This window comes from Ranitomeya variabilis, chromosome 2 (genome assembly GCF_051348905.1).
Source record: "Ranitomeya variabilis isolate aRanVar5 chromosome 2, aRanVar5.hap1, whole genome shotgun sequence".
Taxonomy (NCBI): Eukaryota; Metazoa; Chordata; class Amphibia; order Anura; family Dendrobatidae; genus Ranitomeya; species Ranitomeya variabilis.
In genome coordinates, this window is record NC_135233.1 from 127,732,153 (window position 1) to 127,748,828 (window position 16,676).

At 44.4% G+C, this 16,676-nt stretch overlaps 1 protein-coding gene across 1 annotated transcript in view; it reads left to right on the forward strand.

The window, feature by feature from the left end:
* Positions 1–16,676, forward strand: part of GPATCH11 (G-patch domain containing 11) — a 55,749-nt gene that overhangs the window by 19,480 nt on the left and 19,593 nt on the right. The window contains exons 3-4 of the mRNA XM_077283001.1: positions 1,315–1,356; positions 14,259–14,379. Coding sequence (XP_077139116.1) covers positions 1,315–1,356; positions 14,259–14,379 — 163 coding nt within the window. The remainder of the gene's footprint in view (positions 1–1,314; positions 1,357–14,258; positions 14,380–16,676) is intronic.

Here is a 16,676-nt window from a genome sequence, read left to right on the forward strand (position 1 = left end):
GAATTAATCTAAAAATCTTAACCGATGCAACAACCAAAACCATCACCATTTAAAAATACATACAATAGAAAAGGCCAAGGAGGTGCCTGGCCCTACACTGCACCATATGTACCCTACCTACCAGTGGAGGTTGGCACCCTAAGCCTGCGCAATTGATGCCCCCGCTACCGTCGACTGTCCCTTCTACCCCTATGTAACCCTATGGGATGGGATAGGAAACCAAGTTTCATACATACGGTGTACCAAATAATGTAGTCTTCTCTCTAAGATAGCCAATAATAGGCTATGCCTGCTTTGACCCTTCCTGCCAGTGGAGGTTGGCACCCTATTATTAAAGTTTGCGCAAATGGTGCCCACGCTCCTCGACGACTGTCCCCAATAAATATGTCCCAAATCAAACAAATGTCAAAAGGACTTTTTTTTAGTAAGGTGCTATAGTGCTTCAATGTGTAAAATAAATACGAAGTAGCGCCAGGCACATCCCTTACATTGCTTACACCTGACTGCCAGAGGAGAATTTCACTGTTCAGTGGGGGTGCTGGGTGTCAGACCCCCACCAATTTCATAATTTACAAAGGATAGGTCATCAGTTGCCAATTCCTGGACAAACCCTTTACTCCTGTAGCCTTAGGTACTGTATTGTCATTTAGAAAAACAATACCTGTTTTTTTATTAATGGTTTTTGCTACACTTAAAAAGATTTGTCACTTGTCGTAAACATGAACTTTTTTCATTCTTTTTTTGTTTCTTACTGCGCCTCTCCGATCCTGAAATTTGGTGTCATCTTCCCATTTTGCGTCCTGTTTCTAAATCTAGTCTTGTGAGCCAACTTGAGCTCTTCTCTATGGGCGTCTTCAGGATCCTTGAAACCAGTCTTGCTATGAGTCAATGCTACACTCCTTCTTCTGTTGATAAAGTGAGATTTTTACCCAGTAAGTGACTGGAATCAAAACCTCTGCTGTCATTGCTTTATGCTGTCCTTAGATCGGGCAGCTTGATCTTCGTAGAAGATTCTCTTTAATGGCCGTCTTGTATTTGCTTAATTTGTTGATGGTGACTAGATTTTGTCCCATGCCCCAGTGACAGCAGTCACATGGTCTTTCATTTCTTTGCAGTTTTCTTGATTTTTCCTTCGGTCGGCTCTTCTCTGTGTCAGTTGATCCACACAAGTACTGTGAACATGATTTGGTCATTGTTCTGTATGGTTATTGGCTCAATGTGTATTTGTTCACTTTAACGTAGCACAATATAAACTTAAAAAAACTACTTTTAAAGTTCCAATAACACTTTCATATTTGTTCCATTTTTACGTAGGTGACGGTATTGTTGAACCAATTCCACTGAATATTAAGACAGGTAAGTTTAATCTTTCCTATTCTTTTCCAGCTGAATTTGGTATGGTATTTTGTATAATGTACCTTTTTATTTGTTTTTACGTTTTTTTTATTTATTTTTTAATGTATATATTTTTAGTTAATGTCATTAACCTGGCCAAGAATGAGATCAAAATGTCACCAGATATCAATATACAGACTATTTCTGTAAAATTATGAGATGAGAAGGATTAAAGGGAAACCTGTCTTTAGGATCATCCATGTTTAAACTAAAGGTATGAGCAGAATGGCGCTATCATACTGATTTAATACACACCTTTAGTGTAAAACTCTGTAGCCTGGTTTTCGTTAAATCATAATAAATTTCAGTGTCCCCGTTGCATCGGGGCGGGATTTTGGGTAAGCTCAATGATGAGTCTATCTCATTCTGCACATACGCCACACTCGGCGCCATTTTCCTGACGACCGCTGGAGGTCGATGTGCGCCGGCGCCGTTTTCATGAAGTCTGCCACCAGCTATAGTGCTGCCCACAGCTAAGACAGCAACAGACTCAAAATTTAAATGAATACATGATGAATGCAATAGAGGCAGTGGAGGGGCCATGGCTGAACCCTCTGAGCTGAAGACCCTAAAGTCTGACTTGGCAGTGTACAGATGAATACATTTGTTGTTCTTTTGTAACATAAAATTGGAACAGCACTAATTGTCATTAGTTTTCTGTCCAGGAGAAACTGTGCACTTGTTGAGTATTTACTTGCAGAAATTTCTAATAGGTTTCTGCATCTCTTGGCAGCAAAAATGCACGTTTTGTATGCGTTTTTGCATGCATTTTTATACAGCAATGAAGGCTTTTTTGCGCGAAATAAAGATATTTAAAAATAAATGATTTGTGATGTAATTTCTTGGTTCAACACCACCTTTTTCATTGTGATGCAATAGCATCAGAGTAATGGGATTAAGACTTGGTGTCAGCAGCTGTCATTGACACCAAATCCTAGGTTTAGTAGTGAAAAGGTGTCAGCCCGACACCATAATTACTAAGCTGGTAAGTAAACACACATAGAAACAGACACACACATTGTCCCAGCCTATGTTGGAGCATTAACAGAATGAACCTACATAGGCTGTAACCAAACAGCAACTCTTAATTTAAAGGAAAAAAAATAAATTGTGTGGGCTCCCGTGTAATTTTCATAACCAGCAGAGGGAAAGCCGACGACTGAGGGATGATGTTGATATTCTGGGAAGGAGCCAATAGCCGTAAATGTTCCCAGGCTATTAATATCAGCTCACAGCTGTTTGCTTAGCCTTTATTGGCTAGTTTACAGGGGGACCTCAGAAAATCAAACTGACATAGGACCCCCTATAAAATCTAACTATCAAAGGCTAGGCAGACGGCAGCAGGCTGATATTAACAGCCTAGGAAGGGGTCATGGATATTGGCCCCCTCCCAGACTAAAACTTCAGCTTCCAAGAAAGGGGCATCTATAAGATGCGCCAAATCTGGCGTGCTTATCCTTTCTCTTCCCACTTGCCCTGTAGCGGTTGGCAAGTGGGGGATAGTTGGGGGAGTTGGTTTCACCTTTGTATTGTCAGGTGACATCAAGCCCAGAGGTTAGTAATGGAGAGGCGTCTATAAGATGCCCCCATTACTAACCCAGGGCCATGTCCCAACTTTGAGGTGGGCTCACCGCCGGAGCCCACATCAAAGCAGGGGATACTGCCATCGGCATAATAGTACGTCCGATGGCAGTAAGGGGTTAATATTAATAAGGTTATAGACTGGTAAAAAAAAAGTCCTCCCTGTGTGCCTCATATCAGATGCCTTGTTGTTTTATTACTTTATGTAAATTACCTCTTCTAGGCTCTGGGAAGAACGCTGCCCGGAAACTAACTCTACCTCCAGAGATCATTATAAATAGAAGGAGGTGTTACCAGTGTGAGGTGTGATGGCCGCTCTCTGCTCTCCTGATCTCAATGCAGAGCTGTGTGTGATTATACCTGACACATCTGCAGGTTACCCTCAGCTTCAGCTTCCAGTTCACGGTTAGACAGAGCTGCAATATTGTTACAATGCAGCAGAGCGGAGAGAGAAGCAAAAAATGTGTTTGCAAGAAGACAAATTTAATTTCTCCTGTTCTGTGTTAGTTACTTGTCTGATACTGGTATCTCCCCCTTCATGTAAAATAATCTCTGGAGGCAGAGTTATCTTCCAGGCAGAGTCCTCCCCAGAGCCTGGAAGAGGTAATTTATATAAAGTGATTTATCAACAAGGCATCTGATATGCGACACACAGGGAGGACTTTTTTCAGCATTCTCTAACCTGTATGCCCATATTAATAGCTTAGATAGGTCAAATGTGGTGACAAATTCCATTTTAAAGGTTTTTCTCCTGTTCTCTTCCTCTATGAAAAGGCTATTTACATATCAGTGTAAAATATACATGGCTGCTATAACACAGCCAGTCCCTAATTTATGCTATCTGGGGTTCAGGTATTATGAATCTTCTGTCAAGTAAAAGAAACCTGTCAGTTGATCCATGCTGCCCAAACCACAGACAGCATGAATCAGTACAGATGCGCTCCAGCGTTTTAGAGAAAATATATTTTGAAAATTCAATTCAAGGATCATGGGCAAGGACTTGGGTAGTAAGGTACCACCCCTGACTGGCTTATGCCTGCACTGCTCCCGGTGATTGACAGGACTCTCTCATGTGTGTACTTAATGAGAGACCTGTCAATCACCTCTTGTAGCACTGGGAAAAGCCGGCAGGGGGGCTTCGTCTGACTAGTCTCATCTTTGCCTATGGTCCCCGGCTGAATCTTCAAACTATATTTTTATATAATTTTGAAGAAAAGGTTACCTATCAGGTGACCTGGCAAGCTACCCACATTGCAAATTACTATGTTTTGCCCTGAAATGCTTTGTGGTAGGCACAGGAAGAAGTAGTTACTCAAAGGCACCACTCCAGGTTCACCTTTCCTTTAACTACCGTATTTTAAGACGCACCGGACCGTAAGACGCACCTAAATTTTAGAGGGGAAAATTAGGGGGAAAAAAATTGAAGCAAAAAAATGGTCAATTCTGTACTATAATATCCACTATCCTGGTATATATGGCTCCCTCATCCCTATCCTGGCATGCATGGCCCCATCCTTATCCTGGTATGATTGGCACCATCTTGGTCCTGGTATGCACGACCCCATCCCAGTCCTGGTACGATTGGTCCCATCACGGTCCTGGTTTAATTGGTCCCATCCCTATTCTGGTATAATTGGCCCCATCCCTTTTCTTTTATAATTGGCCCCATCCTGGTCCTGGTATGATTGGCCCCATCCTGGTCCTGGTATGATTGGCCCCATCCTTTTTCCTTTATAACACACTGTTACAAAGGTTTTGTCCCTCTGACAATTTTGAGTGTTCCTGTTAGATTTTTTCATGCTGATTTCAGAGATGACTTCAGATTTTTCCTATCACATAAGGTTTTTGAGATGATACGAAACATAATATTCTGTTATAATTCTAAAAACATGGATTATAAACGAAAGTCGTCTGCAAAACACTTTTGAACAATTGCTTTTGCTACTGACATCGATGCACATGTATGTAGTGTCTCGGACGCCATAATGTAGATTATAAACTGTTGTTTCCAGTCCACCACCTGACAGCACCATTGGAGGACGTCCTTCTTATCCGCAATGGGACAGGAACCACAAGCAGTTAAAAGGACCCTCCCCACTCCACCCACCAGTGTTTTTCCTGTCCCACTGCGGATAGGGACTGCAAGCGTATCCTCCGACGGTGCTGTGCAGATGGTGGGGATCGGGGGGCCCAGCCTTTCCCTTCCCCGCCGCAAGATATCTGCGACTGATACCTGCTATGGGGGGTCCCTCAGCCTCCCCAGTGTAGCGCTGCTCCTGGGTCCAAGGTCCGTTTCTCCATGCTGGGGCTCTCGGTCCGGGCGCTGTCTGCTGGGGGCGAGCGGCGGCTGTTCCTGGCATGCGGCCGCGGCCATTTCGGCAAGCGCTCTCTGTGCAGCAGCCGCTGCCGGCTCCAGGACACGCGGCCGCGTCACTTCCGGTCGACGGCCGCGTCACTTCCGGTCGCGATGAGCATCGGACCGGGGGACGCCAGCGGCGGCGCCGGCCTTCAGGAAGGCCTTTTCAGAACGGTCGACCGCGCTGGGCGCGGTAAGGAGGCAGGATCAACCAGGTAAAGCCTATATAAACATTCTATGGGGGGTCTTTGTTCCGCCGGCTATCCTGACAAGGGTGCACACGGCTGTATAGTAATATTATCCTCATCATGGAGGAGACTACCAGACCTGAGGGGACTGACCAGCTTCAGGGGCACGTGAGTAGGCTATGTAAAAGCCATACCACAAAGCTCACCCCTCCCCCATGCTTCCCTACTTACGGTGCCACGTATGTCTATTTACCCTAGGCTGAGCCTCCCATCCCCACAACTGAAAGAAAAAAATCGGGGAAGAATAAATGCCCGATTTGTGCCACTAAGTTTCCGGAAAATTGGCGGAAACCATTGTGCAGATCGTGCACATCCAAAATTGTGGGTGATGAGCAGACGGCACTACTATCCAGCATGAGGACCATGATTCGACAGGAGGTTCAGGCTTCTATCTCAAGCTTGAATCTTTCCCAGACTCAGTCAGAACCGCAGACTTCACGGAAGAGGCCAAGGGAGTCTAGCCCTTCTTCCGAGGGTGAGGTTTCGGAGGATTCTGACCAGGAAGAAAGAGACGGATCTGTGGGCAAAGGGAAGAGATATCTCTTCTCCGCAGCAGACACAGATGAGCTTCTTTATGCTGTACGTAACACCATGCAGCTACAGGATACACCAGAGGAGACCTCGATCCAGGACGAGATGTTTGGCGGATTACATGCCCAGGTGACAAAAGTCTTCCCCGTCAACAACCACATCCGTTCCATGATCCTGGAAGAGTGGCAGGAAGCGGAGATGAAGCTAGTGATTCCCAGGGACTTTAGACTTCGTCTGCCCTACAACCCTGAGGACATTAAAGTGTGGGATGAAGTTCCCAAGATCGATGTCCCACTAGCAAAGGTGGCGAAGAAGACCTCAATTCCATTTGAGGACTCTTCCGCGTTAAAAGATCCTATGGATCGTAAAGCGGACGGTTTGCTAAGGAGAACTTGGGAGTCCTCCGCGGCAATAATACGGGCCAATATAGCGGCAACATCCGTAGCCCGGTCAATGCATTTATGGATTGACGATTTAGAGGATCACCTCAAAGCCAAGACTTCCAGAGAGGTTATCCTTAAATCCCTGCCATTGCTCAAACTCGCAACAGGCTTTATGGCAGACGCTTCTGCCGAATCTGTACGTTTCGCGGCTAGAAGCGAATCTCTGTCTAACGCGGCCAGAAGAGCCATATGGCTAAAGACCTGGTCGGGGGATCTCCAGTCAAAAAATAAATTGTGTGGAATCCCATTCTCAGGGAATAAAGTATTTGGGCCTATTCTAGACGATATCCTAGAAAAGGCCTCAGATAAAAAGAAGGGATTCCCTGAGGAGAGTACCAAAAAATATCAGCCCTTTCGTAGATCCCGACCTAGTCAGAGGACAGACTACAGGGGGAAAGGGAAGACTGGGAGGTGGTCTTATCCCAAGGGTGGAAAGGGTAGAGACTCCATCTTCCCAAGTGCAGGTACACCAAAGTCAAATAAATGACATCAAGGTGGGAGGTCGGTTACAAAAATTTCTAGGGGGTTGGCAGAAGGTGTCCCAGAATCCTTGGATTCTACAAGTGATTGCACAGGGATACAAATTAGAGTTCTCCAGCAGTCCCCCAGAAAGATTTGTAGTAACCCGACCCTGCCCGCTCTCCGACTCCTCCATGTGGACAAACATCCGGGAGCTGTTGGATTTAGAAGTGATTGTGCCAGTTCCCATCTCAGAAAGAGGCAAAGGCCATTATTCCCATTTGTTTTCAATAAAGAAACCGTCCGGGGACTCCCGGACGATTATAAATTTAAAACCATTAAACAAATGGGTCCGGTACAAAAGATTCCGGATGGAATCTATAAAATCCACGACGCCTCTAATAGACAAGGACATGGTAATGTGTACCCTAGACCTAAGCAACGCATACTATCATGTCCCGATACACATCTCCTACCAAAAATACCTGAGATTTGCCATAAGGAACAAGGGGATTGTACATCACTTCCAGTTCAGATGTCTCCCCTTCGGGCTTGCTTCAGCGCCCAGGATCTTTACCAAGCTGATGTCGGAAGTTGTGGCCTATCTAAGGAACCAGAATGTGACCATAGTCCCATACCTGGACGACTTCCTGATAATGGCGAAATCACAGAAACTCCTCAAGATAGACTGCACTTTCACTCTTTCCATCCTACAGGAGCTGGGGTGGATTGTGAACTGGAAGAAGTCCTGCCTGGTCCCAAATTCCAGAATAAAATTTTTGGGGGTGATCTTAGATTCCAATCTAAGAACATCTTTTTTACCAGAAGACAGACAAGAGGCCTTGATCAGGCACATCCATCAATTCAGAAGAAGTACCCCCTCCATAAGAGAGGCAATGAGGATACTCTGCTTCATGACAGCATGCATACCCTGTGTGAGATGGAGCCAATTCCACTCGCGGGAGTTGCAAAAAGAAGTCCTAGGATCCTGGAACAGGAAACAGAGTTCCCTAGACAGGAAGATGCTTGTGTCTCCGTCGGTAAAGAGATCCCTAACCTGGTGGACCACACCGAGGAACCTGAGAGAGGGAGTACCATGGATACTCAATCCCTGTGTCACGGTTACCACAGACGCCAGTCAATACGGATGGGGCGGTCATATAAGAAGAACATACTACCAGGGAGAATGGACTCCTCAAATTGCGGCAAGATCGTCAAATTTCAGGGAGCTGTATGCGATCTGGAAAGTGTTGTGCCAGGCCCAGTTATTGGTCCGAGACAGACACGTAAGAATACTGTCCGACAATGTCACAGCAGTGGCATTTCTGAGACACCAGGGAGGTCCGAGACATCCACCACTGCAACACTTAGCAGACCAGATTTTCAGGTGGGCAGAAAGATCTGTCAAATCCATCTCGGCAGTTCACCTGGAAGGTGCCAAGAATCAGGTAGCAGATTTCTTGAGCCGAAAGTCGGTACATCCCGGAGAGTGGGAACTGAACCCGGAAGTATTCAGCAGTCTATGCCAGAAATGGGGTACACCTCAGGTGGACCTCTTTGCCACCAGGTCAAACGCAAAGATCAGAGCATTTTTCTCTCTGAATCCTCTAGATGGAGCCACAGGAGTAGACGCCTTGTCTCAGTATTGGGGAGAAGGTCTCCTGTACGCATTTCCGCCTCTTCCTCTGATACCGAAGACACTCAGGAAGATACAAGACGAGAGAGCAACTGTAATCCTGGTGGTTCCTTTTTGGCTGAAAAGAAGCTGGTTTTCTCTACTGTCCAGGATGTCAACAGAAGAACCAGTCTTTCTACCGAACAGACAGGACCTTCTACTTCAGGGTCCGGTATTCCACAAGAATCCAGACTCTCTTCACCTATCTGCCTGGATCCTGAAAGGCAAACCCTAAGATCCAGAGGCCTGTCAGAAGAGGTCATTACCACACTCCAGGCAAGCAGAAAGCCGGTGACTTCGGCGATTTACAACAAGATCTGGAAGCGGTATTGCTCCTTCCTGGGAGAGGGTCCTGTGGATACTTCAAAACCAGATATTCCCAGAATCCTCGATTTCCTACAACTCGGATTTGACAAGGGCCTTCGGCCTAGTACTCTAAAAGTACAGATTGCAGCACTTAGTGTCTTTTTTGATACATCACTAGCCTCCCATCCCTGGATAGCGAGATTTTCCAGGGCCACGCAGAGAATGAGGCCACTTGTGAGGAAATCAACTCCTCCTTGGGACCTAAACCTGGTCCTTAACACTTTGTGTAAAACCCCTTACTTGCTGTCGGAAGATATGGACATAGCCAATCTCTCCTTTAAGACTGCCTTCCTAATTGCCATCACATCGGCTAAAAGGCTGGGGGAGATGCAGGCTCTTTCTATCCAGAACCCATATCTTCAAATCTTTGGCGACAGAATAGTCTTCAAACCTAACCCAGCTTTCCTCCCCAAGGTAGTATCCTCTACCAATATAAATCCGGAGATAATACTTCCTTCTTTCTGCCAACACCCTAAAAACGCAAAAGAGGGGGTCTACCATAACCTTGACGTTAGGGAGACTGTTCTAAAATACCTGGGGGCGACAGAAAGCTGGAGACGGGACACTAACTTATTTATACAATACGGTGGTCCAAATAGGGGTTGTAAAGCAGCAAAATCAACCATTGCTAGGTGGATTAAAAACATGATTAGCCTAGCATATACAGACCAAGGGAAAGATCCCCCAGACACTCTTAGGGCCCACTCAACACGAGCCATTTCTACATCATGGGCAGAGAAGGGGGGTGCCTCAGCTGAGCAAATCTGTAGGGCGGCGACTTGGACTAGTCTTTCTACCTTTGCTAGACACTATAAATTAGATGTCGTATCAGACCAATTAGCCTTTGGTAGAAAAGTATTACATGCAGTAGTCCCACCCTAGTTAAACATCCTTTGGTATTTCTCCAATGGTGCTGTCAGGTGGTGGACTGGAAAACGGTAATTAGTTCTTACCGGTAATTGTATTTCCAGGAATCCACCTGACAGCACTACTAGTTCCCTCCCACTGCAAACTTATACTACTGACTAATGTGATGTAACATTGGTGTGTAATTGTAAATAAACTCTCTTTTTTGCATCCATCCAGATGTGGTACTTAGAAAATCACTGGTGGGTGGAGTGGGGAGGGTCCTTTTAACTGCTTGTGGTTCCTGTCCCATTGCGGATAAGAAGGACGTCCTCCAATGGTGCTGTCAGGTGGATTCCTGGAAATACAATTACCGGTAAGAACTAATTACCGTTTTCTTAACCCCTTACTACCAGCTGACAGAACAGTACGTCAGCTGGCAGTATCCCCCGCTTCGATGTGGGCTCCGGCGGTGAGCCCACCTCAAAGCCACGACAATGTCAGCTGTTTTTAACAGCTGATATGTGCCCGCAATAGGCGCGAGCAGAATCGCAATCCGCCCGCGCCTTTTAAGTAGTTAAATGCCGCTGTCAAGCTCTGACAGCAGGCATTTAAATTAACTTCCGGACACCGGTCCAGAAATACACGCAGAGACGTTGCCATCACAACCAGAGGTCTCCTCAAGACCTCTGGTTGTTGTTGGCAGATTGCTATGAGCGCCGACCACAAGCCTGTAATTCTGCTGCATAGAGGTGATCTGAGCATCACCTCTATGTAGCAGAGGCGATCGCGCTATGGCAGCTTCTAGCCTCCTACGGAGGCTGTTGAAGCATGCCAAAAGTAAAAAAAAAAAAAAAAAAAAAAAAAAAAAAGTGTTTAAAATATAAAAAAAACATAAGTTTAAATCACCCCCCTTTCGCCCAAATCAAAATAATACAATAAAAAAAATCAAACCTACACATATTTGGTATCACCGCATTCAGAATCGCCCAATCTATCAATACAAAAAAAAAAAATTAACATGATCGCTAAACGGCGTAGCGATAAAAAAAAAAAATCGAAACACCAGTATTACATTTTTTTGGGTCGCCGCAACATTGCATTAAAATGTAACAACTGGCAATCCATAGAACGTATCTGCACAAAAGTTGTTTCATTAAAAACGTCAGTTCGTCCCGCAAAAAATAAGCCCTCACACGGCCATATTGACGGAAAAATAAAAAATGTATGGCTCTGGAAAGAATTGGAGCAAAAAAGGAAAACGGATAATCGAAAAAAGCTCCAGTCACGAAGGATTTAAAAACCTTACATGATACAGACTTTTGGAGCACATACTCGTGTTCAGCATATCAAAATCTATAAGATACAATAAAATTTTCTCAGGTGACAAGAACTTCCCTGAAATTTGTTGCGCAGTGTAATTCACCCCATCCTGTTCCTGCTATCCATGGCCCCATCCTTTTTCTTTATAATTGGCCCCATCCTGCTCCTGGTATGCATGGCCCCATCTGGAAAGGTTAAAAAAAAAAAATTACACTCACCTATACGGCACTTCCTCGCAGCGTCCTGCTCCGGTGCCGGCAGCTGCTTAATGCTTGTAAGCAGCGCATGGCAGGGACGTCATGTGCTGCTCACAAGCAGAGCGAGCACAGCTGCCAGAATACTCACTGGGACCGTTCATCGCAGAAAGCGGTGAATATCCATTCCTCTTCAGTAGTGCGCAGTGTCAGCCGGAGCCTTCTGCTACTGCCGACAGTCACGTGTGCCGATACTTAAGAGAAATGAATATTCAGTTGGTGTCCATTTTGGTGGAGTCGGTTTAAAATGGGCAGACTGCGACAATATACTCCTTACAAAAAGTTAGATATTGGGCAAATTTATGGAAAATAGGGCATTTGAATAGAAGCATGGAGTGGTGATTCCCTCATCTCAAACAATTTACTGAAGCAAAAGCCAACAGTGATTGGTATACCCTAACAAAAATGGCCTTGTCTCAATAACTTGTCATGTGGCCTTGAGCATCAATTATGGCTTCACAAAGTCATCTCGTGCTGGTCACAAGTAGAGTTATTCCATGCTGAGGCATGGTGGCATCCCACTCTTCTTGAAGGGTGACCCTCAGATCATTGAGATTCTGGAGTAAAGAGTTGTGAACCTCTACATGGTGACTCAGCTGATCTCATAGATTTTCTATGGGATTCCGGTCTGGAGAAAGTGCAGGCTTCTCCGTTCGAAGTACCCCAGTCTCCAACAGCAGTTCCCTAATGATGCGACCTCGATGAACTGGAGCATTGTTGTCCATTAAGATGAAATTCGTCCTCCGTTGTTCGTGCAGAGGAACAATGACTGGATTAATGATGTCACTGTACCACTCACAAACTATCTGGCAGTTCTGTATTGATTAGATGCACCTGTCAACACTAACACAATCACCACCAAAGACTCCTCTGTTGACAACAGTGGTTGATGCATAGTGCTCTCCTTGTCTCCAAAATTGTTGGTGGCTGTGAAGGAAATATATAATTAGTAGGGGAAATGTAAAACAGCAGTAGAGTTACATTTAGTTGTCAAAAGGGGGGACACTGCTTATTCAAGTATTGCAAGTACAAAGGGTTTTTCACTAAAGGTGTCAAACATGGCACCTCAGCTCCTGGACCCTGAGCTTCAAAAGGAAACAAATGGTCTGTAACTAAGCAGAATATTTCCTATTGACTGTATAGAGAGGATTGGGGGAGGCTAAGGATATTTTAAATGCAAGGCCCTTAGCTCACCGTCCAATCACAAACAGCAATTTTTAAACAGTCCAATCCAGGTTATCCTGGAAATATGAGCCTACAGTCCAGAAAAAAGCCGAGTGGCACAAAACAAAGTTGTTCACGTGTGGGGCTGCCGATACTGCTTGTAATCCATAATTCATTTTCTCCTTGCCTCAAGGAAACAGAAAGACAATAGGTATTTCTGTTATTTCTCTGTTTTGTATTTTATAACTCTTTTGCATATTTGTGTGTTGTTTTATTTTTACCTTTTTATATCTTTTATTGTAAGCACTGCATACTTTTATATTAAAGCTTAAAGTCCTTAATAAATTTGATCCTTATATGCACTAAAGAATCCATAGCCTTACAGAGAGTGTGTGACCTTTTTGATAGTCAGACAGTAACATATTTTTAGGACTCCTCTCCCCATGTGTTTTAGTGGTGGGAGGGTGTTGCATAACCGGAGTATGTGGACTGTGTCGGGGTGTGGTTTTTACTCACTTTATAGCCTAGAACAGAGGTTGAGTGTTGAATTGAGTGAGAGGAGATAAATTAACCCTTGCAGGTGCACCCCACTTCACGTGCTGAGAAGTGTGTATGTGACTGCAGCCATCATTTCAGCTCGGTGTGAATCTGCTTTCATCAGTGAACAGCACTGAGGCCCATTGGTACAGCATAGATGCTCCCTGACCCATGCAAGACTATGGCGCCTGGTGGTGTACCCTTGAAGGTCGTTTACCACACAGACCGTGCTGTTGTAAATGGTTTTGAATGGTCTGATGTGACACTTGGGTGCCTCTTGCCTCCCTTAAATGTTCCTGGAGTTGTGTGGCATTCATCATCCGGTTCCGAAAGGCATTGTTCACAATGAAGCAGTCATCAGTGTGGGATATAGCCAAAGGATGTTCACTTTTCTGCCTCTCTGGGACCCTTTCAGTCTCTCTGTATCGCTGTTGCAACCTGCTGATGACCGTCTGTGGCACTCTAAACTCAGTGGCCGCTTCCGCCTGAGAACATCTTGCCTGAAGCTTTGCAATGGCGAGGTACTGGTGATCAATTGTTAGGTGTCGTCTTGGTCTCATGATGGACTGTTTAACTACTAACTCTAAGTAAATTCGAAAGTTATTGGCCGATTCATGGACCAAACACCTGTTGTGAATTTTGCCATCGAGCTCCTTGGAGAACAGCAAGTTATGCAAAAAATACTGAAATATTGAACAGTTGGAAGTATGCATTCAAAAGTTTAAGGGTCACATTAGGTTTGGATGAAAAAGTTAGAATGCATTTTAGGTGGTTTGGCTTACCGACTCCACAGCCCTGCTTTTAAAGAGGTAACCTGTCGGTATTTCATGCATCCCACTTTAGCTAAACCTGAATCTCCTGAAAAGCTTCTGTTATGGTGACCATTTTAGAAAAAAAACATAAAATGTACCACAAGCATTTTTTCTTTTACCTTTTTTTTTTTTTTTTTTTTTTTACCTCTTTCCATTTTCTGTATTTACAGAACATTTCAGGAGGATTTCCTACATGTGAATACGGTAGTTTGTACATTAAAATGTAGTAACTGTTTTCATAAAAATCCTGCTTTCCCTTTATGTAAAGGACGCAGCGGTATTGGCCATGAGGAGATGAAAAAGCGGAAAGCTGAAGAAAGTCTTGAAAACTTAAGACGAAAAATTCAGATGACCCAACAAGCTGAAGAGCGAGCAGCTGATGACTTTAGGTAGCCGTCCATGACAGTTTCCACATGCAAAAGTATTGTATGAAAATATGTGCTGTATGTTATTCCTTCTGTTTGCGAGTAAAATCACATGTAGGCTGTCATCGCCACCAGAAGGCGTTTTCCTAATGGATGGTTTACAGATCTCTAGCAGGTAAAAGTAGGTGTGTGAAGAATGATGACCTATAGTATTAAAGACTGTTTTGTTTTCCACTGAAGAGGTCATTTTTTTGTCTTAGTTGAAAAACATCTGAATAAGGAAAATGCTAACATTATCAAGCCTAAAAAGTGACAAGGACTAAAAAAAAAATAGCGGAAAAAATGGGGCCAAAGCCATAATGTATTTGGTGCAAGTGTAAAAATGTCTAAAAAAACAAAAAAAAAACGCAAAAGGATTGCTAAATCTTCAGGACATCATGTATGACACTGTTGTAAGTATTGTAATTCCACCCATGAGCCTAAAGGGTTTTCTCTGAGAAATCCACATGAAGGCTTCTGACTAACTGGCAAATCTGTGCTGCCATTCAAGATTTTGTGGCAGTGGATTTGAAGTGGTTTACACCCCAATTTCTCTAGATAACAATGCAAGTGGACACATTTTATATGGGACTAATCCTCATTAGGACCCGCATCAATTCAAACTGCTTTGGATTTTTGACAAATGCCTCCACGATGTTAAAAAGAAAATAAACAAAAAAAATCCTGATGTGAATATACTCTTAGTTAAGGCATTTCATATGCTTATAATAAAATGTAAGTTAGTTGTAGTAAGCTGTCCCTGTTTTAATAAAGTCGCCACATTATTGCCCTTCCTTGTGTCAGACGGTTAAATCTGTGCTATTTTATTGCTGGTATAAAGTGGTGCAATAAATTATAATGAATTGGTTGAGCTGTGTTAGAAAACAGTAAAAAGTCAAACTATAGTGTTGTGGTACAAATATAGTGTGCACTATAATTTGCTTCTTTTTATACTAAAAAATTGGTGACCCCGATTAATAAACTTTTCCGTAGCTGTAATATCCTGTCCTTACATAGGGCAGCATATTGGGCCAATAGATTCACTTAATCTGATAACTGCACCAGCTGAAAGTTCCTGCTCCAGCAATGTAACAGGAGCAATTCTGGGCTCTTGTTGTTAGCCAGGGACCCTCTGGAGAAGGCAGAATCGATAATGAACTGCTTCTGTCTTCATTTTTGAGAGTCTATGGAGTTATTTAGGTTGAAAAAAGACATGGATCCATCAAATTCAACCTTTTTCCACAAGTCCTAAATTTTTTATTGCTAGATTATTTATAACTCGCTATGCCATTTGTTGTGAGAAAAGCATCTAGTCCATTTTTAAATACTGTTACAGTACGTGCCATTACTAAATCTTGCGGTAGGCTATTTCACTATCTGACTGCTCTAACTGTAAAGAATCCCTTCCTATTTGGCTGCTTGCATCGCCTTTCGGCTGCGTTCACATTTTCAGTATTTGGTCAGAATTTCACATCAGTATTTGTAAGCCAAAATCAGGAGTGGGTAAAAAATACTTATTACCGTATTTTCCGGCATATAAGACGACTGGGCGTATAAGACGACCCCCCAACTTTTCCAGTTAAAATATGAAATCTTCTTAAAAGTCGAGGGTCTTCTTATATGCCGTATGTCGTCTTATTGGGCCGGTGACTAATGTGCCTTTTGGGGTGGGGAGTGGTCCCGATGATGAAGAGGGGGCGTCTCACAGGAAAGTGTGAGTGGAGTAGCCCCCTATTACCTCATTGCGGCAGCGTGGGGGTCTCTGTGCTGGGGAGCGGCGGCTCCTCATTGCGGTAGCATAGGGTTTCTGAGATCTGAATCTGAGCATGCGCCGCCCCCAGCGGCCAGTTTCCCGGAGGCCACCGCATCGCAGCAATGGAGCTGCCGGTGCCTCCGGGCCTTGAGGAGATGCCGGAGGAGTCCCGACGCTGCAAGAAGATGCACCGCCCCACGGCACGAAGAGGAGCTGCTGCTCCCAGCACAGAAACCCTATGCTACCGCAATGAGGAGCCGCCGCTCCCCAGCACAGAGACCCCCACGCTGCCGCAATGAGGTAACGGGGCTACTCCACTCACACTTTCCTGTGAGACGCCCCCTCTCTTCGTCATCGGGACCACTCCCCCCCCACCCACCATATGCACATTTGTCTGTACCCGGCGTATAAGACGACCCCCGACTTTTAAGAAGATTTTGAGGGGTTAAAAAGTCATCTTATACGCCGGAAAATACGGTATACTTTCCTCTGATTGTTCCACTCCTGGTTTTGGCTTACAAATATTGAT